This window comes from Podospora bellae-mahoneyi, chromosome 5, assembly GCF_035222275.1.
Source record: "Podospora bellae-mahoneyi strain CBS 112042 chromosome 5, whole genome shotgun sequence".
NCBI lineage: Eukaryota > Fungi > Ascomycota > Sordariomycetes > Sordariales > Podosporaceae > Podospora > Podospora bellae-mahoneyi.
In genome coordinates this window covers 4,068,678-4,095,605 of record NC_085884.1, presented here as the reverse complement: position 1 = coordinate 4,095,605, position 26,928 = coordinate 4,068,678, and the positions used below count along the sequence as shown (strand labels likewise).

General features: G+C 53.7%; 9 protein-coding genes and 1 non-coding gene across 10 annotated transcripts; 6 read left to right on the top strand and 4 right to left on the bottom strand.

Moving 5' to 3' along the window:
- Positions 1–1,937: 1,937 nt before the first annotated feature.
- QC761_511502 (uncharacterized protein) lies at positions 1,938–2,474 on the bottom strand (the record flags this gene model as incomplete). The annotated part of the gene is made up of 1 exon (XM_062880309.1): positions 1,938–2,474. One exon carries the CDS (start codon positions 2,472–2,474, stop codon positions 1,938–1,940), a length of 537 nt encoding a protein of 178 aa, XP_062731586.1.
- Positions 2,475–2,860: 386 nt separating this feature from the next.
- QC761_511503 (uncharacterized protein) lies at positions 2,861–4,318 on the top strand. Its single transcript, XM_062880310.1, has 4 exons — positions 2,861–3,236; positions 3,299–3,543; positions 3,617–3,858; positions 3,922–4,318. The coding sequence occupies exons 1-4, from the start codon at positions 2,978–2,980 to the stop codon at positions 3,983–3,985; spliced, it is 810 nt and encodes a 269-aa protein (XP_062731585.1). The 5' UTR covers positions 2,861–2,977; the 3' UTR covers positions 3,986–4,318.
- Positions 4,319–4,917: 599 nt separating this feature from the next.
- Positions 4,918–5,145, top strand: QC761_511505 (uncharacterized protein; the record flags this gene model as incomplete). The annotated part of the gene is made up of 1 exon (XM_062880311.1): positions 4,918–5,145. The coding sequence occupies one exon, from the start codon at positions 4,918–4,920 to the stop codon at positions 5,143–5,145; it is 228 nt and encodes a 75-aa protein (XP_062731584.1).
- A 215-nt stretch (positions 5,146–5,360) lies between these two features.
- On the top strand, positions 5,361–6,749 carry QC761_511510 (uncharacterized protein; the record flags this gene model as incomplete). The annotated part of the gene is made up of 4 exons (XM_062880312.1): positions 5,361–5,609; positions 5,676–5,774; positions 5,855–6,234; positions 6,297–6,749. Exons 1-4 carry the CDS (start codon positions 5,543–5,545, stop codon positions 6,747–6,749), a joined length of 999 nt encoding a protein of 332 aa, XP_062731583.1. The 5' UTR covers positions 5,361–5,542.
- A 1,934-nt stretch (positions 6,750–8,683) lies between these two features.
- On the top strand, positions 8,684–11,967 carry QC761_511520 (uncharacterized protein; the record flags this gene model as incomplete). The annotated part of the gene is made up of 2 exons (XM_062880313.1): positions 8,684–8,992; positions 9,049–11,967. The coding sequence occupies 2 exons, from the start codon at positions 8,684–8,686 to the stop codon at positions 11,965–11,967; spliced, it is 3,228 nt and encodes a 1,075-aa protein (XP_062731582.1).
- A 361-nt stretch (positions 11,968–12,328) lies between these two features.
- Positions 12,329–16,636, top strand: KIP3 (tubulin-dependent ATPase kip3). Its single transcript, XM_062880314.1, has 4 exons — positions 12,329–12,673; positions 12,740–12,779; positions 12,868–12,985; positions 13,039–16,636. Exons 1-4 carry the CDS (start codon positions 12,650–12,652, stop codon positions 16,175–16,177), a joined length of 3,321 nt encoding a protein of 1,106 aa, XP_062731581.1. The 5' UTR covers positions 12,329–12,649; the 3' UTR covers positions 16,178–16,636.
- A 217-nt stretch (positions 16,637–16,853) lies between these two features.
- On the bottom strand, positions 16,854–16,944 carry QC761_0086240. The gene has a single exon. It is a non-coding gene; the product is annotated as a tRNA-Pro (tRNA).
- A 973-nt stretch (positions 16,945–17,917) lies between these two features.
- QC761_511535 (uncharacterized protein) lies at positions 17,918–22,215 on the bottom strand (the record flags this gene model as incomplete). Its single annotated transcript, XM_062880315.1, is given in 6 exon segments — positions 17,918–18,597; positions 18,651–18,759; positions 18,819–18,965; positions 19,023–19,066; positions 19,124–19,319; positions 19,330–22,215. The coding sequence occupies 5 exon segments, from the start codon at positions 19,188–19,190 to the stop codon at positions 17,918–17,920; spliced, it is 1,047 nt and encodes a 348-aa protein (XP_062731579.1). The 5' UTR covers positions 19,191–19,319; positions 19,330–22,215.
- Positions 20,488–21,942, top strand: COX10 (Protoheme IX farnesyltransferase, mitochondrial; the record flags this gene model as incomplete). The annotated part of the gene is made up of 1 exon (XM_062880316.1): positions 20,488–21,942. The coding sequence occupies one exon, from the start codon at positions 20,488–20,490 to the stop codon at positions 21,940–21,942; it is 1,455 nt and encodes a 484-aa protein (XP_062731580.1).
- A 1,022-nt stretch (positions 22,216–23,237) lies between the features above and the next one.
- QC761_511550 (uncharacterized protein) lies at positions 23,238–26,665 on the bottom strand. Its single transcript, XM_062880317.1, has 2 exons — positions 24,180–26,665; positions 23,238–24,125 (listed from the first exon to the last, which is right to left on the bottom strand). Exons 1-2 carry the CDS (start codon positions 24,765–24,767, stop codon positions 23,637–23,639), a joined length of 1,077 nt encoding a protein of 358 aa, XP_062731578.1. The 5' UTR covers positions 24,768–26,665; the 3' UTR covers positions 23,238–23,636.
- Between the last annotated feature and the right edge of the window lie 263 nt (positions 26,666–26,928).

Sequence of the window (26,928 nt, the reverse complement as noted above, 5' to 3'; positions counted from 1 at the left end):
TCTGAGAGGATTCCATGGTTGGCTTGAGCTTTTATGTACACAGATACACTGACTGAGACGGGTACATGTACTCGCTTACTTGAATTATCGGCATCTCTCTCCTGTAAACGAACAACGATCTCGATCATATCCCACCCTGCAAGCCCTCTTTTGCTAAACCAGCTAGCCGCATCCAAACACTCTCAGGCAAGACGCCAATCTTGAATGCCAAAGCCTTTGGCTTCCTGACTGTTGATAATACACTCCATACCGGCCTCCTTCGACCGGGATGTCCGCACTGGACCCCTCCCTGAGAGGACCGGATGTTTCCAACCCAGCAGATTGAATTCGTGAATCTTCAAAAGAACCGTGCCTTAAAGCCTGACCGGGGATAGGCCGCGGGCTTCCCTTGGTGGGACGTTTCAACAAGGATATGAGAGGCGGCATGGTGGGACTGAAGACTTTGATAAAGAGTGCTTTGAACAGCCCTATGGGGCTCTAATTGTCGGGAGATGTGTGGGACAAAATCATGTACCTGTCTTCCACAAAGATGTCAGGGCTTTTAAGAGAGCAATCGGACATCAGAGGTCTAGACCTGTCACATCGCTGCTGTTTCGGGCAACCTTTCTCGCCGAGATGCTTATCATCTCTCGGACAGGGGCTCAGCTGTAAGCCACGAACCACGCTTTCATGACGAAAGCCAATTGGTGAGCCGCTGCGCAGACACCCCCCTCGTCAAGAGAGCCTATCAACGAGGAGCTCTGCGGAAAGATGGTGTGAAACCTGGGAGCGGGGTTATAGCTGCCGATTTTGGTGAACGCCTGACTGCCTAAGGTACCTACGTAGGTATCTTGAAAACCTGGTATGCCTCGCCTCGTGTTTCGTTTCTCATGACGACCTTCCACAATGAAAGACAGTGCACTTAACATCAACTATCCCTTCCCGGAAGCTCTGATACATCCAAAGAGCCTCAAAAATGACACCAGCTTCGGATGTCGAGTCCTCCAACCGCCTTTCTCTTCTGAAAACGAGCCACATCGGTTCCCTTCTCTTGGTGGAACTCTGACCATGACCAAGGCCGGCGGCTCCTCGTGAAATGAGGCGCATCTTTGGGCTGTGGGGGGTGTAGCACGAGGGTTTGGTGGCGTGAAGAAGTAGTTGTTTGGTCTTGGATCTTCATAATAGCCCTGTCTCATAGCAGAAAATCCCGGACTAACATGCAGATTTGTTGCTGGTGCTGGAGGAGGTGGCCCCGAAGATATGTACGGGGCCGGGACTGGTGGCTCCCCGTGAAATGACCCATATCTCTGAGCTTGCTCGGGTGGCGGGTAAAAGTAGTTGCTTGATGCTGGAGGAGGCAGTTGCGGAAGCATATATGGTGCCTCACTCGTGTGTTGGGTTGGGAATGGTGACTGATCACCTTCTTGGTTTACGTTATTCGCGGTGCCAGTCGGAGGCGGAGCCGTTGGAGAGTAAGTGTTTGGCGTCATTGTGCTGTTGGAGGCATCTAGGGAAAATGGCATATGTTCATGGAAATCTGACCATGAAACTCCAGGAAACGTTCACGTATGGCGTGGTATATAGTTTTTTGAAGTGGATACTCCCAATATTTTACATGGGCTCACGCTTAGAAGCCAGCCATATGGCGTCTTGCATAAGTTCCACAAGTGGCGACATGGGTCATGCAGCAACATGTGTAGACTATTCTTGTATCGTATGATCGTTCGCGAGCTTCATTGGGAATGGCTGCTTACAGGGATCAAGTTGGAGCTCAGCCGCAAACCACACATTTGTGTAGCGGGACGATGGCCAATCAGTGAGCGACCATTGAAAGTTCTGCTGGTACCGGGCAACAGTATTGGGTGGCTATACGGAAAGATGGTGTGAATGGACGAGGTGGGTTGCATACAGCCATCTATCTACTAATCAGACAAGATATCCTCACCGCATTTCTCATGTTAACCTCGGAAAGAACATGTCAGGAACTTTTTCATCATCGAAGGCTCCCGGGATGGCCAGTCGTCAAAGGTACCGATCCTCTCCCCACCCAAAACTCTTGAACTATCTCTACCGAGCTCTGATTCAAAGGTCCCAAACCGTGCGGCGCAAAGCATAACCTCAACGTTCTTCTCGAGGAGCAAAGTAGAGCCTGGCTCAAGATTGTACTCCGAGAGCAACTTCTGCGATTCCAGCACTTTGCCATTGAAGTAGAAAAAGAAGGCGTCTTTCGAGCGACCATCCACGAACCACTTGTCAATTTGCTCAAATATGCTGCCTGCGGTGGCTGTTGAGAGGTTGATAAGTAGTGGTATGGCGATATTGGGCGCTACTTCGATGAAGATTTGATACTTTTGAGCCGTCTCATGGGTCTCCTCTTTGCGGGAAGGTTCAACTGAGGTGTTCTCCGCAGGTGGCTGTAATATTTGATTATTCTGTGGAGATACCTTGTCGTTAACTGCATTATCTGTACCGCGTCTGTTCAGGCTCCGAGTCATCGTCGAAACCAGGAGGTGGTAGCATAACTTGTTGTTACCTAGGCGAGCTGTAGCTCGGTAAGTAAGGTAGATAAGGTAGCTAAAACTCAAGAAAGAGAAACAAGCGATTGGAGCAGGTACCCCTTGGCTAGAAGTTGAAGTAGAGAAAAAGGAGTTGTGATGGAAAGTCTTGTGGGGGCCAGAACTTCTCTCTTGTTATAGCCCCTTCGCTTACATTATGTCGTGGAACCACCTGCTGGTAATTGGACAAGACTTGCATAAGCAATCCAGAAAGGTTACGTCAGTCTTAACAGTGAGAGCTGAAAAGATGAGGTTTTCTAGCCGTACAACCCCACGCTTTTGCTAACCGTGTAACCCCCACCCAATACCTCCCAAAGATAGGTAGTGCCAAAGAGGGGTTACCGATGAGCAGGTACAGTATCAGCCTCTGAAATAATCAACCTTCTTTTCGTCTCTTGCTAGACATCGAAGAGCAGTTGGACCCAGTCCACTCGGACAATGCCATGGCCACTCAGATGCAGTCCCCCCTGAATCAAAGGGTGGTAGCCCATTCCCTGCCAGCCACCCAAGAAGCAGCTACCAGAGCCCTTTCCCACATGATGGGATCAGCCGACAACTGGGCTATGTTCAAGGGACACCATACCCTCAATGTTCGCAACCTTTTGCATTTGCAGAACCAGCTGGATGAGTTGGCTCGAAAGCACGAACAAGACGACCCGAACTTTGACATGAATGAGTTGGATGAAGTCCTGTACAAATACAGTGAGTTATATCCTTTTTCACAAGGCTGCCTATTCTCGTGTTACCTAGCTGATTCAGACAAGACCGAGCTCTTGTTGCGTATGCAAAGGTTAGTGAGCTTCTTGAGCCTGAAGAAAAAAATGTAGCAAGTATTCTGCGGTATAGCAGAGCCAGACTCAGCAATCACCCCGCGGTCTGGGCCTTTCTTTCCGAAGCATACCAAGACCTCATGCATGGAGGGTTCAGTGGCATGGTCGCCTTGTACGTGAACCCCAATGGCGGGGCCTTGTTCTCATTTGCCAACAGGATTGTGGGCAAATTCGCCAGGGTAAGTAATCCTATTCTTTATCAACTACCCCTGGCACTTGGAATATTGTGGGGTCTAAAAGTCATCGATACAGTTGCTGTCTCCAAGGACAGATGGAGTCCATATTTGGTCTGAAGCGACAACAAACAGGATAACAAGAGCAGTGTTAGGAATGCTTTCTGCCGGTCTCTTGCTTGTCCCCATAGTGATCATGTCCTTTGTTACGGATGGCTACAAACCACTGATTATTATTATCGTGTGGACGATTGCGTTTTCAGCCATAACATCCTTGCTCACTGACGCAAAATACAGCGAGGTTCTAGTAGCTGCGGCAACGTAAGTCTTGCAGACATTCTTAAACACATACTTATGCTGACACTGACCAATCTTCTGTGGCAGATATGCCGCTGTCATGGTTGTATTTATCAGTGGGGACGGGGTACAAAAGCAGGAATCAGCCTGAAATGAAATCTTTGCCTTGCAAGCTCACCTTGGATTCACCATCCTTCACTTCAAACACGTCTACAATGGCCATGTTAGGTGTTGGCGTTACTACTGAGCTGAATGCCTTGCCCCTATCTCTTCAACCCCTTTCGACAGTCAACGGCTGGCAATACCATCAACGTGAGCTTGGGCAGGAACACATCCCCCGTTGATCACCATAGAGCCCCGTAGAGTACAATCAAAGCGAATGGCGCAGACTGGTCAGTTCTTGAAGCCCTCGGCAGTGCCAGTGATAAACTCTGCTCGCTGTCCCCATCTCATAAATCGGTTTTTATTCCCTCAGCGACTCCCAAGAAAGAATCTGGCCACAAAAGCCAGAAAACTCGAGCCCAAAGCAATTTTTCGTAAGTGATGTTGCCTTTTTCTGGAGCCAGGACACGGCGGTGTCTTTGATATCCCTTCTTCAAAAATAGTCTGTGAAATAGCAAGCTAGCCGCGATTAGCACATCAAACAAGAGACATGTGTATGTGAGTTGAGCAGAAATGTAAATGAAGCGTTTGCTCGCCGACTTTGTGCGCCTGTCCGCCCAGAGTTAAGAACCTGCTCGCCATGTTGAACGTTAAGTCGCCCAGTAATTGGAACACCTGCTCGCCCATTTTTAAGCGTTTTCTCGCAATTATAAGAAGGCCTGCTTGCCTATTTTCAGCGCCTGTTCGCACATTAGAGAGGGCTTGCTCACGCTATTCGAAGAGGAGCTGCTCGTGCTAGAGACAGTGTGCTCTTGGTTGTTCTGGCGTGAACAGACGAGTATAAGATTTATGTTTTCCATCCAAGCATAACACGTTGTTATTTTGTTTCACATGCTAACAGAGATATAGTCTAGATTTCACCACTTTACGATCACTCGTTTTGCTCTTCTTCTTATTTTTGTTTTACAAGAAAGAAAGATAATGCCTGTGGCCACGGAGAATGGGGAGAAGAACAGCGGCGATGGTGGCGGCAAAAAGGAGATGCCAATGTTCAAGTGCATCTGTTATAGATGCAGCTGCGAAGAGGAGTCCGAGGATGAGGGCAACACGTGCATAAAGTGCCTGATTCTCTGCTACTGGGGCGGCCACCCTCGCAGAAAGTTGAAGAGGTCGACATCCTGTCCCGCTGCTGCTGCCGGTAAGCGCTGAGCTTTGGCATCAACAGAGATGGATGGCGGTAAACAGCCGGAGAAGAAGAGCAGGAAGAGCAGATGTTGGTTGTTGGTTGCGGTGGCGTTGCTGGAGGAGAACAAGGGTTAGGGTCAATGGAAAGTTTACGAGAGGCCGTGCACTGGCACGTGACTCTGTGCTTTGCCTGTTATCGACTATCTCCGAAAAGGCTTAGCGTGATCTGGCGGCTGGTTGTCGCGCGCATCGAGAGGTTGAACATTTTGGGAGCGCAGTCAATTGTGCCACTTGCTTCAACTCCATCCTCCAATTCCAAACATCAACACTCGACGACTTTTCTGCGGCCGATTGCGCAAACACGCGATTTCCGAGACTCGAATCAACCAAATATCTCGATAACAAACCAAAAAGAAGCAAAATGGGCAAGAAGAAGCGCGGACACCCGGACATTGAAGAGCTCCTGGCCCGGCCGTGGTGCTACTACTGTTCGTAGACCCTATCGCGACTGATTGTGATTGATTGGATTATTGTCTTTGGCTAACACTTCCCAGGCGAGAGAGACTTTGAGGATCTGAAGCTCCTGATCTCCCATCAGAAAGCGAAGCACTTCAAATGTGAACGATGTGGCAAACGATTGAACACCGCCGGTGGTATGTGCTGCCCTCCGCCTTGAGCGCATCCATTCCTTGCTTCTTATCAGCCCGCACAATTGCTAATGTCATATTTATAGGTCTCTCTGTTCACATGAACCAAGTCCACAAGGAAAATCTGACCAGCGTCGAGAATGCTCTGGCTAACCGGCAAGGACTCGACATCGAGATCTTCGGCATGGAGGGCGTCCCTGAGGACATCATCCAGCAACATAACCAGCGCATCATCCAGAACTTCTACACAGCCCAGGCGGAGCGACAGGCTGCTACTGGAAATCCACCAAGGGGGCTGTCCGGTGGACAAGGTCCGACCAAGAAGATCAAGATCGAGACTCCCGAGGAGATCAAGAAGCGGCTGGCAGAGCATCGCGCAAAGGTTGCCGCTCAAAAGGAAGCGATTGCAAATGGCACCCCCCTCCCAGTTGTTGCCCCAGCCAATGGCCCAAGTCCATCTCAGGTTGTACGTGCCATTCCAATTCATTCTGTGCACAGAGCAGTGCTAACCTACCACTCCCTCAACAGGCTTCTCCTTTCCCTCCACCGCAGCCAGGTTTCCCATATCCTGCAGGAGCCCCAGCATACCCTCCTGTTACTTACTCCCCCGGGGCAGCCCCTGGCGCTTTTGGCAGCCTCCCGGCGAGACCTCCAAGTGGTGGCCCGATCCCTTCGGCACTCCCGCAGAGACCTTCTTACCCGTACCCCGGTGGTGTGGCCCCTCCTGGCTTCCCAGGTGCTTCACCAGTCGACGAATCTGCGGCCAATGCCGGTAGAGCACCCGGTGGCGATGATATCGATCAGCTGATAAGGATGGCTGAGGCGGGCATCAAACCGGCCAAGAACGGAGACGAGCAGCCAGCCCCGACAGAGAAGAAGAAGAAGGGGATGCGGATGGTGTACGATGACACCGAGGTCAGTCCCGAGGAGAAGATGGCCTTGCTGCCAAGATATCGGTGGGTTGAGGAGGCGGCGGCGTGAACTGTTGGTGTTGAAGAGCGTTTGGATCAAGAGATTCGTTGATGGCTTTCATTTGGCAGCTGCGATTCGGCCATTGCGGAAATTCTCGAGACCGGCATACACCTTGAACCTCCAGCTGCACTTGCAGCTGTATGTTTTTTGTTGGGTCTAGAGACGTTAGGAATGGGCAGGCTTGTGGGAACTGTTAGGTACGTTCCCTTCTATGTATCAATCAATTTAAGAACAGAAAATGGCATAGCGTGTTATGATGGTTTACATATGCCGACTCAAAGTACTCAGTTCCCAACGTGATCATCCGCGCTACGCGAGCCTGGTGTTTGAGGGTGAGTCTGCCATTTCCCAGGCTCGTTGCTAATGGTGCTCAGGAGAGGAAGTTTATGAATGCATCCACCGACCGAGGTGCATATTCACCGGTTACTCAGGTAATGTGCCCATCAACTTTGAGCCATCAAGGGTCTCTTACTCGGGATCCGGACCGTGGCCCAGTTCTGATGTCAACTTGGTTGCATTAAGCACAATGCAAGGAGGACGCATCCATACTACATACCGGTGTACAACCACATACACAAACCCGACAAGGCCGTTGGCAAAGCCGTTCGACACCTCCACCGTCGCATACAACACACCAGCACACCCGATGGGCCCGATTCAGGAAGTGATGCCTCAACAACAAGCACCTCCACGGTCCACCTTGTCGATCTGGACCATTCATAGAAGCAGCTCGTCGGCATCGGATGCATCACATTCACCACCGGCCCACGAGTGAGCCTGGTAACTGGTGTCGTCTTGCCATTTACGAAAGGTTAAAGTGGTTGTCCATGTGAGCCAAGACATGGAATTGGCGGCTAAACGCCCAACGTCACTCTGCGAGTCCCGCCTCCCCAACCCCACAGCACCACCTCACGTCTCCGCCTCCGCCTTTTCCACTCAGCCGTCCGCCGTCCGCCTTCTCCAATTAGTTTTCACAGGGGTAACTCTTCATTGCTTTAATATCCTCCCGTTTGTCGATATTTCACAACAATTAGCAGTATGGGATTAGGCTCCCGAATTAGAAAATGAGGACCTAGAGTCCATGTCGAATAAAGCATCGAAGTCCCTACCACTTGTTCAGCTCAATTTTTAGCTTTGTTGACCCGTCTCCAATTTTCTAAGAGGATCTTCTCCCCGCCATCCCCTCATGAGCACACCTCAACATGCATAAGGTACTACGACCATATACCTTGCTTCGCTCCTGGCTAGCACTCCCCCACCTTTTTGTCTTACGGGCTGCGGGAATAACCTTCTAGAAGAGCGGTGCCGAGGAAAGCCGTTAGCCCTAGGAACGGCGAACGCACTTCCGCCTACCATTGCCAAGTCATTTGATCGCGGTACTCGAGTGGCTGGCGAGGACCTTGGTGATGTCGTCGATGTCTCCCAGGGCTTAGCTTGCGAGTTGCAAGTGATCTCCGCTCATGATTCCTTTTACCCGCCATCCCGTCGTCACCCGGGTCTTGGGGGTCTCTACCATATTCTTGGCTTCCCAGCGCTGGTATTTGTCCAATATCGAGTGATGGCTGGAGGCGAATTACACCACGGGTAGTTTCCAATAGTGATCGGTTGCACTCTTCTGCACCGGTATACCATTTTACCTTTGGAGGGGTAACGGATACGACCTCGCCATGAGGAGATGGCTCGTGGTTAATCTATTTACCCAGGAAAACCGGTCAACATACCCCTTCTGGGCCATGCGAGGCCATGTGGTTTGCCATATTGCCTCCCAGTGGAGCGTTCGGTGCCTTGCATATCCAGGAAACTGGGTGTATTATATCATGTACGGTGTGCCTTCCCCGGGAATGCCTCGCCTCTCCTGATTGTTCACATATCTCGATCTTGTTGCCCCTTTTCCTGGGTGTAGCTGAGCAATCCCGGTCTGAACATCAAGCTCGTCATCCAAGATGTTCGCTACGGGTGTGAAGGGAGCCCTTTGGCTCGCCTTCAGCTCCGTGGTGACAGGTCTGGGCCAGGAACGCATCATTTCTCCTAATGCCACTGGTTCTGTTCTCCAGATTGCCGGCGGATCTGTGTCTACGGGCCAGATTCTTGTGGCTCCGGATGAGTACTGGGGTGTTGTCCGTGCTGCCCACGATCTTGCTCGGGATTTCGGCAGGGTCACGGGGATCAACTACACGGTCAGCAATGGCGAGGCTGGCGCGGCCCCGATTACGTACACGTATAACCCCATCAACAACAAGAACAACACCTTTGTGAGTCGTCCGAACAGCTCGGGAAATGAGGGCCTAATTTACTGACAAGGTCACAGTTCTCTACCCTGGGCACAGCCAACTTCACCGGCCCAGACTTTTCTGACCCATCCCCGGCCGACACTGTCATTATTGCCGGCACTATTGGTCACTCGGCCATCATCGACGCCCTCATTGCCTCGGGGGCCGTCGACGTCTCGGAGACGGAGGGCAAGTGGGAAGCATTCACCAGCCAGGTGGTCGAGAACCCCATCCCAGGCACCACCAAAGCCCTCGTCATCGCCGGCGCCGACCCCCGCGGCACCATCTACGGCATCTACGACGTCAGCGAGCAAATCGGCGTCAGCCCGTGGTACTTTTGGGCCGACACCCCGCCCAAGAAGAGCAAGAACCTTTATGTCATCAAGAACAAGAAGGTGCAGGGTTCCCCCACAGTCAAGTACCGCGGCTTTTTCCTCAACGATGAGCAGCCCGCTCTCACCAACTGGGTTGCCTCCCACTGGGAGGATACCCCTTACGGTCCTGGTTACGGCCCGGCGTTTTACGGCCTCATCTTTGAGGTCTTGCTCCGCAACAGGGCGAATTACCTGTGGCCTGCGCTTTGGGCGACGATGTTTATGGTTGATGACCCGGGGAACCAACCTCTGGCAGATGCGTTTGAGATTGTGCTTGGGACGAGCCATACCGAGCCGTTGATGAGGGCGCAGAATGAGTTTGGGAAATTTTACCCGTTGCCGTGGGCGTATAATGAGAATAATAAGACGATTGATGAGTATTTCCGGTATGGAGTTCAACGGGCGAAGCCTTATGCGAGGAACAGCTTGTGGACTGTGGGGATGAGGGGGACGGGGGATACGCACATTGAGGGGTTGGGGGTTGAGCACATTGTCGAGATGTTGACCGTTTTGGTGGACAACCAGCGGAAGATTATGGCTGAGGGGCTCGAGGTGGAGGATGTTACTACTGTTCCTCAGGCGTGGTGTTTGTACAAGGAGGTCATGACGTATCTGTTTGCGGGGTTGGAGGTTCCGGAGGATATCACGCTTTTGTGGGCGGATGATAACTGGGGGAATGTGAGGCGGTTGCCGCTGTTGAATGAGACGGAGCGGTCGGGGGGTGCGGGGGTTTATTATCACTTTGATTATGTGGGGGATACGAGGAGTTACAAGTGGATCAACACGAACCAGCTGAGCAAGACGACGGAGCAGATGCATTTGTCGGCGGCGAGGGGGGCGGATAGGATTTGGATTGTGAATGTGGGGGACATGAAGGCTTTGGAGGTGCCGATCAGTCACTACTTTGATCTGGCGTATGATTACAAGAGATGGCATAAGGATAGCACGGAGGAGTGGGCGAGGTTGTTTGCTACGAGGGAGTATGGGCCGAAGCATGCGGTGCATATTGGGGATATTTTGGAGAGGTATGGGATGTTGGCGGGGAGGAGGAAGTTTGAGTTGATCGAGCCGCATGTGTATTCGCAGATCAACTACGGGGAGGCGGATGCGGTGTTGTATCAGTGGGCGGAGCTGCACAAGGAGGCTCAGGCGATTTATGATGATCTGCCGGTTGAGCAGCAGCCGACGTTTTTCCAGACGATTCTTCACCCGATCATGGCGGGGGAGATCGTCAACAAGATTCAGATTGGGGGCGCGAGGAATATGTTTTACTCGGGCCAGAAGAGGAACGCGGCGAACAAGGTCATTTCGGAGGTCTTGTCTTGGTCTTCGGAAGATGCCAACCTGACGAGGAGATGGGACGCGCTGTTGGATGGAAAGTGGAAGCATTTCATGGACCAGACGCATCTCGGCTTTGATGGCTACTGGCAGCAGCCCATGAGGAACACCCTCCCTGCTATGGTCCATGTCCAAACCGACTTTGCTTCCCTCGCTGGCCACGTCGGTATCGGTGTCGAGGGCTCCAACGCTACCGTCCAGGGAGACGACAAGTACCACCCCAACTCGGCCAACCAGCTCTCCGTCCCAGTCATGGAACCTTATGGCCCCATCACCAGGTACTTTGACGTCTTCTCCCGCGGCACCCAAGACTGCGCCTGGACCGCCTCCCCCTGGCAACCGTGGGTCAAGCTCTCCCAGTACAACGGCACCGTCGGCCCCGACACGGCCGACACCAGGGTGTACATTACCATCGACTGGGCCCACCCCCAGATCAACTCCTCCACCGTCCCCATCAACGTCACCACCCCCTGCCGCGGCATGGACCGATACGGCTTCGGTCTCCCCCGCGTCAACGTCCCCGTCAAACTCCGCTCTCTCCCCTCCAACTTTACAGAGGGTTTCGTCGAGTCGGACGGCCACGTCTCGATCTCGGGCTCCCACTTCAAGGCCATCATCCCCCCCAAGGAAGAGTCAGAATGGAACCGCAATAACGTCACGTACGAGGTCTTCCCTCACTTTGGCCGAACTGGTTCAGGTGTGGGTATGGTGCCCCTCAACACGGAGAAACTTACTGTTGAGACCGCCCCGGCGTTGGAGTACGATGTTTACTTTTTCAGCAACCACTCGGCTGCCAATGTCACGCTTTACATCTCCCCGGCGCTGAACTATCTAGGTGATTACAACCCGCTTGAGTATGCCGTGGCGTTGTACCCTAAAGGGGGAGACGAAAAGGTGGTGAATGTGAGGCCTGTTGGGCCGACGGTGGGGACGGGGATGCCGGCTGGGTGGCAGAATGCGGTAGCGGATCAGGTTTGGGGTGCTAGGGGACGGTACACTACTAGTACTTTTGAGGTGCCGAGGGAGGGGGCGTATACACTGAGGATCTGGGCGCTGATGCCGGGGGTGGTGGTGCAGAAGGTTGTAATTGATGTGGGAGGGGTGAGGGAGAGTTATTTTGGACCGCCGGAGAGCTTTTCGGTGGGGAGGGATAAGGTTGGGGGGTATAATGGGACGACGATTTTGAATGAGGTTGATACTATTGGGGGGTGGAAGGGGGACTCGAAGGAGGGGCATGGGCATTAGGGGGGTGTTGGCTGGTGGATTAATGGTTAGAGATGACATGAGTATATGAAGGGGAGCGGGGATGGTATGATTTTTTGTATACGTAGTTGTAAATGAGACCTACTTGAAGTCATCTTGAAAAGGCAGCTGTGAATTTGGTGCAAGTGAAGCCTCAGGCAGTCAAAACAAGCAATTGGCCCCAAGTGGCATCAGGTGCCCAGCGGTGCCAAGGTGTTTTGTGCCTGAAGCCGGCGGGGTCAACGTGGGGCTGGTGCCAGCACAGACCTGCACTAGCTACGTCGCCGTGGAAACCAAATAGTGGAGTGTCCAAAACAACCAGATGCGCCAATCAACAGCCGCCTCAGACACCTAAAGGAAGAAACGAAGCCAGGACCGGGACGTCATTTCTTTCCTTTCCTTCGCTGGAGTCGCCTGTCTTTCCTTCTGGGAGTCTTGCGTTCGACAGAGGCAACGGTGCCTTTTCTTTCCTTCCGCTCTTTTCTTGTTGGTTTAACTTTATCTCGTCGCATCACATACACCCACCCACCACCATCACCACCACCACCACCACCACCACCACCACACACCGCCAGAACGAGAAACTACCGAGGGGCCTTTGTTGACGGCTTTGTTGTCCCACATTCTGCCAGGTCGCCCGCGCTGCGAGGGCGGCTGGCACCCAGAGGGCCCAAGATGGATCCCAATGCCTCGTCTATTATGGTCGCAGGTAGGGCACACACCGGAGGGAAGAGTTGGTGGGCTGGGTGTTTGTTTACCTACTGACGGGAACTAGTGCGAGTGCGACCTTTCACCATTCGAGAAGCTGCGCAACTGTGAGCATATCTGGCCCCTCCCTCGAGCATATCTGGCCCCTCCCTCGAGCAGCCCGAGTCTCGAAACTGACAAAACCCCCCTACAGAGTCAGGAACGACGATAGCACAGTATTTCTTGGCGATGGCTCCCTCGCCGCGGCTCCCACTCCCAAACTGCACCAACGTGGGCTCAGATCAGTGATCAAGGTCGTCGATGACAGATGCCTGTACGTGCCAACAAACAAGATGATAGTCTACACTCGAGCTTACCACTCTGCAGAGTTTTCGATCCGCCCGAGGACAACCCTGTCCAAAAGTTCTCCCGATCCGTCGTTCCCCGCGGAAAGAAGGTCAAGGACCAAGTCTTTGCTTTCGACAGAGTATTCGACGAAAATGCGACGCAGGCCGACTTGTACGAAGGAACAACCAGGGGGTTGCTGGACAGCGTTCTGGACGGATACAATGCCACGGTATTTGCCTACGGCGCCACGGGCTGTGGCAAAACACACACCATCACGGGCACGCCCCAGTCGCCGGGTATCATCTTCTTGACAATGCAGGAGTTGTTCGAAAAGATTCAGGACCGCAGCGATGAGAAGCACACCGAGATCACCCTTTCTTACCTCGAAATCTACAACGAAACGATCCGCGATCTGTTGGTGCCGGGCGGGAGCAAGCAAGGGCTGATGTTGCGCGAGGATTCGAACCAGGCTGTTTCGGTGCCCGGTCTCACCAGCCACCGCCCGAACAACGTGCAGGAGGTTATGGATATGATAGTGCAGGGTAACGAGTATCGCACAGTATCGCCCACAGCGGCCAACGCCGTCTCGTCCCGATCCCACGCCGTGCTCCAAATCAACATCGCCCAGAAGGACCGCAATGCCGATATCAACGAACCACATACCATGGCTACTCTCAGCATCATCGATCTTGCCGGAAGTGAGCGCGCCAGTGCTACCAAGAACAGAGGAGAAAGACTGATCGAGGGCGCCAACATCAACAAGTCACTCCTTGCGCTCGGCAGTTGCATCAATGCGCTGTGCGATCCACGAAAGAAGAATCACGTTCCCTACCGTAACAGCAAGCTCACACGTCTCTTGAAGTTCTCTCTTGGTGGAAACTGCAAGACGGTCATGATTGTGTGTGTCAGCCCGTCGAGTGAGCACTTTGACGAGACCCAAAACACACTCCGATATGCCAACCGCGCAAAGAACATTCAGACCAAGGTCACTCGCAATGTCTTCAACGTCAACCGCCACGTCAAGGACTTTTTGGTCAAGATTGACGAGCAGATGGCCATGATTAATGAGTTGAAGGCGCAGCAAAAGGATGCCGAGAAGATCTTCTTCACCAAGTTCCAAAAGCAGATGGACAAGCGGGATGGGATTGTCAAGGAAGGAATTGCCAGGCTGCGTGCAGCATATGAAAATGCGGCGCAGGAGAGGCAGGAGAAGGTCAACATGATGAAGAAGCTCAAGATCTTTGAAAGAAGGTGCGGGCTCCTGTCAGCGTGGATTGCTGCTTTCGATGCTGTGTGCGATTCCAGGGGTGACGAGGATGCGATGCCGTCCAACTTGTCGGCTATGCGCAAGACGGCGCACGGGGTTCTGATCGAGCTGGAAAGCAGCAGACATCATATCCGGCAAAAGATGGAAAGGTCAAACTGGGAGAGGGCGTTGGATTCGGCACTGCACCACAGTCTAGGGCAGCTACCAAAGGGCGACGGGATTGCTGACACGTCGGAGAGAGACACGTTGACACGGGAAGCCGAGTCACTAAAGACAGCATTTGTGCGGGACGCTTATTGGGAAGTATTGGAGCAGGACAAGGCCGGTGATGCGGCTGTGCTCCAGGTCCTGATGACGGCTCAGTTTGAGATTCTGTCATCGCTGTCTGAGACGCTCAACATGACTGAGGAAGAAGCCATTACTCACGCCAAGGGGATTATCAGCCGTCTTCTGGAAACCGGATACTCGGCAGCCTCCCACGTCGTCAAGCCGGACGGATCCATGATGCCCGTCGAGCTGTTCCCTCCCACCAAGCGCGGGACCCCCAAGCGTAATAAGTCGCTCAGCGTCCACAACCTCAAACCCATCCCGGCGCCCCTAGGTCTGGCCGCACTGTCGACAGCGCAACAGCAGGTACTTGTTTCTCCGATGAGAGCTTCATCCCCGAGACGCCGTAAGGTCGGCACCGCCAGGAAGGGTGTGTCTTTCACGCCTGTCAAAAAGAAGAACTCTGTCCGCTGGCGCGATGACGAGACGGAGGATGGAACCCTGGCTGACTTCGAGAAGACGCCCCAGAAGTTTTCTTCCCCGGCCGAGGCCTCCCTTATCGATACCACCGAAAAGTCCCTTCCGGCTCCTCCCCCGGCTCCCTCATACCTCAACCACCCGGATTCGCCGCCGCCCAAGGAAGCCCCAGCCCCGGTTCCCGCACCCACAGCCTGCGAATCTCCGAATGATGACGACTCAACCATGTCTCTGCCCGACGTATCGACCCTTCGTGTCAGCAAGCCCTCGACGAACCGATTCCAGGCTGGGTTCCTTTCCAAGTCCCGCACGTCACAGATTGGCACCAGCTCACCACCGCCGCCTACCTTTACATTGAACTTGACCGGATCGAGCGATGTCGAGGATAAACCGTCGCCGCTGCGCAGCATTCCCGTAAGTAGAGCAGGCAACAGCTTCTCGCCTCCTCAATACCGGAGTGTGAGCCCCAAACTTCCCAATAATTCCATTCTTTCTACCCTGAAGGAGAATGAGTCTCCACAGCCGCCACAGCCCCAGCGCCTGTCGCCATCGGGCATTTCCAGGTTACCGAGAGCATCGCTCGGCTCGGGTTCCGACTCGGAGTCGTCCACCCTCGACCCGCTGAAGATCAGAAGTGCTCTGCACTCGCACAAGCGCAAGGAGCGCCTGTCTCTGATGTCTGGCACCGCCTCTTCGAACGCCAAGCGCGTGTCGACAGTGGGGTCAGTATCGGGACACCGGGCTTCGCTGTCGTGCTCGGGGCCAGCCACATCGGCCGCCGCATCCAATGGCATCTCGCGCCATCGCCGCGGGAGCGCGGAGAGGAGAAGGTCGCCGCCTATCAGCTGCTCTCCCCCTGGTAAGGGAGGGGAATTGTCGTTTTTGAGCCTGAACAGCGCTGTTGCTTCGGTGGGGACGAACGGTAGGCTTACGCAGGGCCAGGCGAGGAGGATGAATATGGGGGGTGGTGGCAGTTTGAGGAACAAGGATGGGCCGGGGCATAGTCCGGGAAGTTCGAGGGCTAGGCAGCCGGGGCCGCCGTTTCCGGGGATTGGTGGACTGCCGGGGATTGGGGATGGGAAAGCTAGAAGGGTTACCATTCAGGCTTTTTCGGGGCAGGCTCAGGATGGGGGGACGAGGACGGGGGGGTTTGAGGAGCAGGCCTAGTATGGTTTGGCGGTAGGGGCTTTGCATATCACCGAGGGGGATTCTGTATGGTGATTTGGAGTTAGGAGTTTTGCTTGTTGATGAACCGGACCGGACTGGGTACAAAGTTTGAGGGTGTTGATTAGTTTGAGGGGCATGGGACGGGTTGGGGTGGGTGTGTTTCTGTGCTATATCAACATGCGCACACTATTGCATTATTGCTTTGCGAAGGGGGATGGTTGGGGGTTGAGTAATTATTGCTTATTTTGGGTTGAGAGGTGGCGTTTGTTTTATGAGAGAGCAAGAGTGGATGATGAACTTGTGTATAGTTTATGGGGTTGGGGAGGTGTAAAGTAGATGATATATGAAGTTTGAGGTTTGATGATGATGCTTGTGTTGTGTGGTGTTGTGTGTGTGTTGACTTGGGGTTGATGTTGAGCGCACTGGATTGGTGCATACATTTAACATATTTGGGAGCTGACGCCGCACTGCATCGGTGATACTTTTTACATCATGAGACTGGTGTTCCAGATGCTTCGTCTGTGGTGGTTGTTGTTGAGACTGCCGAGAACCAAGAGAAGCAACTCGGACTGACTTATACCGAGTACTCCACAAGTGCATGCGGATGGAGCCCTCCGCCGCCATCCACCCACCCACAAAAGTTGAAGATTGGAAGAATGAAATCAACACACAACAAGGGCCGCTGGTCTAGTGGTATGATTCTCGCTTAGGGTTCACCCTACAGCATTGCTTGCGAGAGGTCCCGGGTTCAATCCCCGGGTGGCCCCGACCATCCTTCCTCAGGGAGGAACTCCTTTTTGGGGGAGTTTTTTCTATTTTTGAGAGATGGTGATGTCCTGTTGCATTTTTTTGGGGGGGGATTTTATGGAGGAAGGCTTGGATGGTGCGAATTGAAGGGTCAGACAGTGCTGCTCTCGATTTTTCTTTTCAGCCTCCAGTTGTGGGGAGCCAAGCATTATCGATTGATATAAGGACTGGGGAATATTCGGACTAGGTGCAACGGAGTCAATCAAGGCCTCATTCATACAACGAGGTTTGTGACTAGCCGCCTTATGCTATTGGTTGGTTCATCAATCATAATGAGGCAACATGTTCTTTCGAAAACGCACGTCAAAGGCGAGGACCTGAATGAATGATTCTTTAAAAGAACATCAATACGCATACGGCAAAGCACCCTGAAACCCCCCGGGCCAGTGTAACATGTCAGCTCACTTACACTAGTAGAGGCGTCAAAAGGTCCAAGGTGAACCGTGCCACAAGAATTGGTTCAGCTTGCAAGTTTTTGCAGGCTTTAGTTTGAGATATCTCAGCGCCATAATTTCGAGTATTTCAACTTGTGATTGAAGATGCAGCTGGAATGTGTTGGCATTGGTTGGTTTTTGATAGACCCAACTGTGCCACAACGGCGCCTTTTTGGCAACTTACACTTGAATGTGGAGTAAGGTCACAAAGTTGGTGTTGACTAGCCGAGACATGGATCGGGAATTTGACTAGCTGGCTCAGAGGCTGAAAATGATATCTAGGACGATGGATTGGCTCACCAACTTGGCGAGAGGATTGGTGTTGATGAAGGAGGTTTTGGGCTTCTCATTTCGTGTACTCGGCACATAGGCTCGCCGCTCACCAGTAAAGACACTGAGAAGCTGAAATGGGGCCATGGATGTTATTCGCCCAGTCCCGTCATCACTCAGAGCTAACCATCAACCCTTGTGCACTCACCACAACCTCACCCGCCCCCCCTCATAGCCCTTGCTTCACCCCCCGCCTAACAACCTCCTCCAACCCCTCCTGCACCTCCACAAACAAATTCAACGCCTGCACCAACTTCCCCTCCGCCCTCCCCCCCTCCGCCCTCATGAAAGCCATCCTCCACCCCCCCCTCATCCCCTCTCTTACAACCCGTTCCACCTCCCTAACCCTACCCTCATCCCACCCCCCCTCCCCCCCAACCCACCGTCCCACCATCCCCACCGTCGCCCCCGTCCACCCCTCCACCTTCGTCCCCGCCAGCACCTCCAACAACGCAGGTGAAACCGTCAAATTCCTCACCCCCGCAAGCTGCATCACCTCCTCCACCGTCACAAAACTCGCCGCCATCACCTCCGTCCTCCCGACCCCCCTCCTCCGGAAATATTCCTGTATCACTCCGCAAAGAAAAAGGGAGTTGTCCCTGTCCGGGTCGACGTACCCTTGCTCAAAGTGGACTTTTAATTCGTTGACATAAGGGGCTACATACCGGCAGGAGGATGCAGAGGCGAGGATGGCTTGTTCGAGAGAGAACAGCGTCGTGGCGAGGGTGGTGATGCCCTTTGCTTCGAGGTGTCGGCATGCGAGGAGGCCTTCGTGGGTGGAGGGGATTTTGATGCAGATTCTACTGGGGGAAAGGGAGGGGGAGAGGTGGGTGAAGTGGGAGTGGACTCCTATGCTGAAATCAGTAAATTGAGCGCTTGAGGGAGGATGTGGTAACACGTACGTTCTGCGTTTTTGATAGTCTTGGCTGTCGAGTAAGCTAGCTTGGGGTTCGTCTGGATGTGCAGACGGCCGGTGATGTGAGGAGCTATCAGGAGGGCTAGGTTGACCATCTTGAGGGTGTTTAAGTCTTTATTGCGGGAAGGGGGGAGAGAGAGGGGAGAGAGCATACCATGAGCTCGACGGCGAGCTCTTCGAGGGTGGCGTCGGATTGTTTGGCAAACATCCAGTGGGCTACCTCGATGGACTCGTGTATGAGTTGCTGGTAGACCAGCTTGCCGTCTGAGTCGAGTCTGCTGAGTTCATTGTATGCTATGGCCTATCCACATCTTTGTCAGTGCGATTGGTGGGATTTTGCCACCATGAAAAGGCTTACTTGATTGGAGGTGCAATCTACAAATGGGCCGAATCTGGAGGCGACTACACAGGGGAATCAGGTCAGTGAGAATGTGTGTTGAGGAGACCTGGGATGTTCACCTTCGGCGTCAAGAGTGTCACAAGCAACGGAGCTCAGTCCCCTGAGCTCATCGAGCAGGCTAGTCATGATTGGGTTCGGGTGCAAGAGGGGGCGAACGTGGGGGTGGAAATAAGGAGTCGGTGATAATCAAGTAAGTGGTTGGACTTTACAGAACCTAGCCGTGGATATTGATCATTCAATGAAGTTGTTGACGACAGCAAGTCACTAAACCCAGCCAATATTGACAGTTTCGGGTATATTTTCTGACAAACTGGATGAGCGGGGAAAGTGCGTTGGCATGCACCAGACCAAAACCAGTGATGACGTTCGGGTTGCAGCCGTAGTGCCGGATGCCGCTCCGGGGCCCCCGCAATTTGCGGACCGAAGACGGACCCACCCTCCGGAGCTTCGGGCTTCGTACCCGGACGCAGGCATCAAAAGAGAAATGTCGGACAATTAGCACGGCGCTTGAGATCCCGAAGAATTGCCATCTTGGCAGGAATATTTTTGTGGCGTTCGGCACTTGTGTTGTTGCAGAATCCGAGCTCGCTCTCAGATCCTCTCGGAAGCTCTCTAAGTGACGCCCAGATCCAAACTGCCGGGATTGGTACGACCAGGCCTGTCAAAAAGCCACGGGCTGGGCCAGCTGGGCCATGTAACGCCAGATCGCTGTTGGGCCGTGATCGTAGGCCGTTGCTGGGAACGGGAGCTGTATCCGCTTAGCCAGCCGCACTGCGGTCGGTCTCTGATGTGATGGCCCTGCGACATGCAGACAAACAACGGGGTCTACCCATCATGGCATGATGATGATGATGGAATACCTAGCAAGCAGATGATGATCGCGCGCGTCTTCCTGCGCTGTGTTTCCGTCAAGCTGGCAAACCGGACTCCTGGGACCAATTGTTTGGACTTGGATGGAATTTCGAGATTGCTGTGGTGCGATTGGCCGTTTAGACGCTGTTCATTGTTTTCTCCTGAGCTCGGAGTTGAAGGATCAAACTGCATAACGGGTTCATAACTTCCGGACGCGCGGCTAAAGGCAGGACCGAGGGGGTGTCTGCCTATACACCTCTGGTTTCCATCGTAGGCGCATTCAGCGGCCGCTCGAGTCTTGATGGAATTGTCAAAACGTTCAGCATCAAAAAGAGATGACGTCGATTGTCTGTTCCAGGTGAGGCCCAAGCTCCCACACGAGCCACAGTGGAAGCTAACGTTGCGGGGCGCAATCAGCCACACCAGCTGCCACACAACCGCTTGGCGCGCGGGCCAAAAAAATACTAGCGAGCCACTCACGCTGAAGCTGGAGAGGAGCTGGTGATCGAGTTTACCCAAAAAGATCCAATTGACGGCGACGATGGCGATGCGAGCCGGCACCTGAACGACGATGCCACCGCCAATACCCGGTCTCAGACTCCGGTCTGGTGTTTTCGACAACAGCGTGTGCCGGCAGTGCACCAAGCGCGTCCTCCTGAAAGCAGGAGCCGAACGGCCTGTCCCGAACTACCCCACGAGGTTCTTTACCAGGTCAACACAACCGCGCAACACTACCCCCCTACGGACCGGCTACTTTCTGTCGAACGGCCTCTTGGCTCGATTCAATGGCACCAATGTAGCTCCGACAGCATCGACGCCCGATGTGACCGACACAAGCACCTTGCTTCCCCACCGGAGGCGGCAAGCCGAAAGACGAAATGCCGCCGTCCTGGCCGGAGCCGGATCGGGCGGCTCATCTGCTACCAGCGATGCCCCGACGGCAACAATGGCGCCCGACGCCTCGTCCCTTCTCGCTGCCGCAGCAGCCCAACATCCGGCCGATTCCCTCCGACGAAAGCTATCATCTCTACTGTCACTCTCGAAACCGCGGTTGACAGTCTTGGTTGTTCTCTCAGCCATGGTCCCCTACGCTTTATACCCCGTCCCGGCCTTTCTCTCCACAGCCGCGACTGCCACACCCTCCCTCTCACCATTAACCCTCCTCTTCCTCACAACCGGCACAACCCTCTGCTCAGCAGCCGCCAACGCGCTCAACATGCTCTACGAGCCAGACACCGACGCCAAAATGTCCCGCACACGAGCGAGACCGCTGGTCAGGAGGTTACTAACCACCAAAGCGGCCGTCTTGTTCGCCGTCGGCTGCGGCGCAGCAGGCACACTGGCTCTCTACTGGGGCGTCAACCCCACCGTTGCCTTCCTCGGCGCGAGCAACATTGCCATCTACGCCGGCATGTACACCCCGTTAAAACGGCTTTCCGTGCTCAACACATGGGTAGGCGCCATTGTGGGCGGTATCCCACCTCTGATGGGCTGGGCTGCCGCTGCGGGTGAGAGCGCGACGGCAGATGGGACGTGGAGGGAGCTCCTCTTTGCGAGCGATGGCTCCAGCTTGGGAGGGTGGCTGTTTGCCAGTTTATTGTTTGCTTGGCAGTTTCCGCACTTTATGCCGCTGTCATGGGGCATCAGGGAGGAGTACAAGGCTGCCGGGTTGAGGATGCTGGCCTGGACGAACCCGGCGAGGAATTCGAGGGTTGCGCTGAGGTACAGCTTGGTGTTTATTCCTATTTGTCTTGGGCTCTGCGCGGCTGGGGTGACGGAGTGGAGTTTTGCTGTCACAAGCACGCCGGTCAACTTGTGGCTTGTTGCCGAGGCGGTCAAGTTTTGGAGGCATGAGGGGCACAAGGGGAGTGCGAAGGGGTTGTTTTGGGCGAGTGTGTGGCATTTGCCTGTTGTGATGGTGTTGGCGTTGGCGCAGAAGAAGGGGATGTGGGGCAGGGTGTGGAGGAGTGTGATGGGGGAGCCCGAGGAGGATGAACTGGAAGAGTTTTACGATGAGGAAGAGTAGGTGGTTAGTTGTCTGCCTCTTCAGGACTGGGGATGGGATTCGGGAAGGCCGAATGGTGCCCTGGTGTAGAAAGCTCGAGGACTCTTTGGAGAGTTTATTGTAAGATTACGTGATATGTTTTTTATATTTTTCTTCAAAAAGCATGGGCACGGCGTTTGTCTATGTTGACCATTTTCTTTGCACGATCGATCATCTGTCAGATGTGCGGGCGGTGACAGAACGGGGTCTGCATTTGTGGTCAAGAAGCAGAAAACGCGATGATGGGTTCTGGATAAGGTAGGTCGCAGGAGGGGCTAAATGTGTAAGAACTCAATCTTGCCTCTTCCTTTGGGTCTTGTGTGTTGCTGGGGCAGTACATCTCGGGGACCAACAGCTGGATGTTGATGCCAGAAGCCCGATTATGTCATTGTTGTTCGTCTCGGGGAATCCTTCACCTTGGTCAGCAAGCGTATCCGGACTTGACCAGCTTACTTTTATCTCTGTCCCGCCACTGGGAGGTGAATAATCCCGATCCTCGCGATCTTTGCCTTCCTTCCCTGGCGCTGGGGGATTATTCCCCGCAGTTGATGTTTCTCGACCAACCAGTCTCACACCCGCCTGGGGGCCGGGTTGGATTCACTCAGATCCCCGCCCGCTGCTCACTATATTTCGGAGGTTACGAGATATGACTCGCAGCATGCATTGAATGTGTTATTTTCCGTTTGGTGCCGTGCGGAGCAAGTAGCCCACCACCGCGCCGTCGCCATCTTACACTTGTGTTGTTTCGTTTCGAGGAAGACATTTGCCATATAGTGATTCCTCACCGTTACGGTATTTTGTCTCATCGCCACGCATGAACACTGAACTGAACTGGAACCTGAGTTTACATCCTGACCGAATACCCGAGATACCGAATCTTTTGATGTAAACACCCCTCCCCTCCCCCCTGTCTCTCCCCCGTGCCACCGCCTCACCTCATCCATCAACAAACCTTGCCGTTTTCCACAACAGTCAACTTGTCCCAACTGAGCCTTTTGCTATGTGCATACTCCACATACACTGGTCCACATTTCCAAATCTGAACTCTGGTACCAACGTGCAACCGTCCGCGCCGCCGCCCACCAACGGTCGTCACTGTTGCACACCCCCCCCAACCTGCTTCTCAGCCGCTCTCAGCCTCTTCGTCACCAAGAACCCCCACCACAATCGACTTACACCTCACCGGTCTCCGCCACTTATTGCGGGAAACCACCCGAGTTAGATACCAGAAAAAGTGATCAAAACATAACAATTCTTCATTTCATTCAAATCTCTTCCTCCCATTATTCCATCCATCCAATCCACCCAATCCATCCCCTTTTTCTTCTCTATAGCATATAGCATGACATGATAAGTAGGAGTTAAGACAAAGGAAAAAGTGATGACTATGAGGAAAAAAGAAAAATGCCAAGGAATGGTGTGGTATCTGATAGAGACAGAACAAGAGACAAGAAGAAAAATCCCTCCGATGCGGAACCCAACGCCTTGCCAAAAGATGAAAAGGTAAGTAGAAAAAAAAAGGTAGAAGAAAAAAAAGAAGAAACAGTAAAGCCCGAACCCGACCCCGATCCGGAACCCCAATTCCGAACTCACCCAACCACCTCCCGAACGCCTTTTTTGAAGCCAAACCCCCGACCAAAAAACTCCTTATCCCAAAAGTCAAAGAGAAAACCAAATCACTGCTGCTGCCCCCGATTAAGCATAGCATCAATCCCCATATCCCCAACGCTAGGCAACCTCCCCCCGTGCCCCATATACGGACTCGCCCCTTGACTCTGCCCCCCATTCTGACTCTGCTGCTGCGTCTGCTGCTGCCCACCATACGCCGTCCCCGTGCTCGACACACTGTTGCTGTACCCGTGCCCATACCCCGTCTGATGCCCATAACTCTGATGATACTGTGGCATGCCCCCATAGTGATGCCCCATCCCATGCCCGCTGCTCCCATTGCTGCTCGCCGCGCCGGGAGTGCTATGCGCACCCGTAGACCCCGTAGTTTCAGGAGAGGAATAACTCTGTTCCGCCACATCGTCGATAGGAGTGAGAGCCCCGAGCCCAATGTCATCGTCGTAGCTCGAAGGCAAAGGTTGGCCAGTCTCTAACCTCTCACGACGGGCGTAGGCGCGGGCGTGGGATTGGATATTTTTTAAGCCGTTGGACATGCACTTTTCACTTGTCAGTATTGGAACAAGCAAGAAAGGGAGGGGAAAAAAACAAACCTGCATCTCAACCACGTTCCACTTCTCCCCACACCTCGCCGCCAAGGGCTGCCAAATCTCCTTGCGCATGCTCATGTACTCTTTGCACAACCTCTCCAGCTTCCTGTTGTCGAAATCGTTCTGTCCCCTCCTCTCCATCAACCTCTCGTGTCTCTTCCTGCAGGCGTTCCCCGTCTTCCCCGGGAAGGCCTCCCGCTGAATCTGGTTCCAGTTCTTGCCCATCGCCCTCAGAGCAAGGAGGGTACGATCGTCTTCCTGGTTCCACGCCCCCGAGGAAGCGCGGTGCTGAGTGGGAAGGGTGCCTCCTACTGGCCCGCCCATGTGGGGTGGTTGGTGGTGGGTGGAGATCTGCAGGGACGGGACCGCATGGCCGACGGGGTTGACAGCGTAGGGATCGTACGAAGCGGCCATCATGGGGTTGCCGCCGGCGGTGGTGGTGAGGTCCGAGTAGAACCCGGAGAGCTGCCGGGTGGGTTGGTAGTAAGACATTGTGTCGGGCGCCGATGTGACGTCGGGGTAATGGTAGTATGTGTTGTTGCTATTGGCGTTGCTTCCACTGCTGCTTGGTGCCCGAGTCAAGTTGGGCATGCTATGTTTTTCGCCTCCTCGGTCCTTATTGGTGCGGTGACGATCTTGCGTTTCTGTTTGGCCCGGGTCGAGTGTATTACCTATCAGGCGGGCTTTGTGGGTCGGTTTATGATGTTGTAGTGGTTGTTGTCGTTAACAAGAAAAGGTAGGCCGGCAACCCAGTTTGATAAAGACAACAAGGAGACGATGAGGAAACTCTTCAAGACCAAATGAGACCAGAAAACCAGATGAGACCAGAGTAGGAAAACCTGACAATGACAAAATGAACAATGGAGAGGAAAAAAAGAAGAAAGGGGTCGCGGTGAGGCGGGTCGAAGGGCTCGAGGACTGAATGACTGGCTAGAGAAGGCCGGCCGAGGAGAGAAGGAGAGGCGGTCGACTTATAGTATCTCAGGCTCAAGATGGAGACCGGAAAAGAAACAAGGGTGGAAAGAGAATAAGACCCAGGCTTTGATCTCTGGTTGCCAAAAAGGGAAGGGCACTCAGCCCGGGGTAGGAGATCTGAAACGAGCAGTATAGTGACAGGAAAGCTTGGACTGATGAAACTACGCATCTGTATCTGAAAGACCTTGATGAGCGGCCAGCGGCCTCTGCTAATGGCTGATGGGTTTCGAAATGGCGTCTGTTTGAAGAGCGGGCGGCTACCAAGCAGACCCTGTGGAGCACGCGGAAGTACTCGTAGGGCGGTTAACTCGAAGAGGACCTGGGGGCTAGACAGGGGGGGGGTAGGGGTCCGTGGATAAGGTGACAATAGAAGAGAAATCACCGGCCACTGGCGGCAGTAAGGACAAGAGACAGGACGAAGAGAGAAGGTAAGAAAACGCGAGATTAGACTTGCAACGGTGACGAGGTGTGTAGGTAAGGTAGGTAGGTAGCTGTCGAGGGCCCAACAGGCTCTCTCTCACCGTTCGCTTAGGGCATGGTGCGGTGCTGTGCCGTGACTTCGCCAGCTCTCGTAGATGCAGCGAGAACACAAGTATCTCGAAGAAGAACATCCCAAAGCGGGAATGGCTGTTGTGGGGTGCGGGAAGCGGAAGACATGCAGGCGTGTGCAAAAAATAGTACCAACATCCAGAGAGCGGCTCGTAGGAGTTTGCCGCCAGCCTCGTGCATACGGTACCCAAGCCTCCTCTCGCCGCACTCGACATCCATCATGGCTCTGCGTAATTGCCGTCTCAAGAGAGATGGATATCAGTCAGATACTACAACGGAATCCAAAACCAACAAATACCACCTACCTATCTTACCTTACACTGCCCGTAAACAAGGAAAACACCGGACCTGATAATGGAGGCCATTGATGGCCTTGTGAGGAGGCGATCAAAATCCGGCCGGGCGATTCTGCGACTGGCCGGCTGGTCTCACAAGGCCCAGCAGCCGGTCCTCGAGAGTGTCCCGGAATCCGACAGATCGGGACTGCTCACCAAGAAGGCATCGAGAAAGGTAAACAATGGCATTGAGCTCTGGCGCGCGACAGGCGGCAAAAGAGCGTCTCGCGAGATTAGAGCGGCAAAGGAGATTATCAGGGACTGAGCATCTGTAGCGCTCGGTAGCAATGTTGCAATCGGAAGCAGAAGGGCAGCAGCCGTGGAAAACATCTTTGACGTAATTCGGCCCGGCAGCGAGGAGAGGTGATGTTGGTGGGTAGCCGCGGGGTACAGCGCCAACGTGGAACCTGCGACACAGTGGAATTCAGCTGGCGAGCCAGTCAGTATGGACTGCCAGCTGCTGGAGGCGTGTTGTCGGCTGTCAGTAGACGAGATGACACAAAATAAATCTGGTTTTCAGAAACAAAAGCGCTGTGGGATTGGCTGCCTTCTCCGGGCAATTGATGAGAGGAAAGAACGGACGAGGATGGACGGGACAGAGGCGCGCGTCAAACTGCTTGGAAGATCGATCTTGCGGGTAGCGAGTGGGGCTTGCTTGCCTGGCGTCCTGGCTTTCCGCTCTAATTTTGGGAAGGCGCACGTGCTCTGGATCCACTGGCTTGGTGTTTATTGGTTGGAAAACAGCCGTGATCCCTGTCGGCGGCAGGAACAACGCTGCAAGGGACGATCATCACCGTTGGGAGCATCACTCACTGTAGCATTGGGGGTTGCACAGCGTTCACTATCAGACTGCCATTGATCTTTGCGGCAGAATTGTTAAAGATTTTCCACTT

Coding starts and splice junctions, on each gene's coding strand:
- QC761_511550 (XM_062880317.1), bottom strand. CDS start 24,767: ATGCCCAACTTGACTCGGGCACCAAGCAGCAGTGGAAGCAACGCCAAT. Junction 24,126..24,179: donor GGAACGTGGTTGAGATGCAG/GTTTGTTTTTTT, acceptor ACAAGTGAAAAG/TGCATGTCCAACGGCTTAAA.
- QC761_511503 (XM_062880310.1), top strand. CDS start 2,978: ATGGCCACTCAGATGCAGTCCCCCCTGAATCAAAGGGTGGTAGCCCAT. Junction 3,237..3,298: donor TGAAGTCCTGTACAAATACA/GTGAGTTATATC, acceptor GATTCAGACAAG/ACCGAGCTCTTGTTGCGTAT. Junction 3,859..3,921: donor GTTCTAGTAGCTGCGGCAAC/GTAAGTCTTGCA, acceptor CTTCTGTGGCAG/ATATGCCGCTGTCATGGTTG.
- KIP3 (XM_062880314.1), top strand. CDS start 12,650: ATGCCTCGTCTATTATGGTCGCAG. Junction 12,780..12,867: donor ATTCGAGAAGCTGCGCAACT/GTGAGCATATCT, acceptor CCCCCTACAGAG/TCAGGAACGACGATAGCACA. Junction 12,986..13,038: donor GTCGTCGATGACAGATGCCT/GTACGTGCCAAC, acceptor ACCACTCTGCAG/AGTTTTCGATCCGCCCGAGG.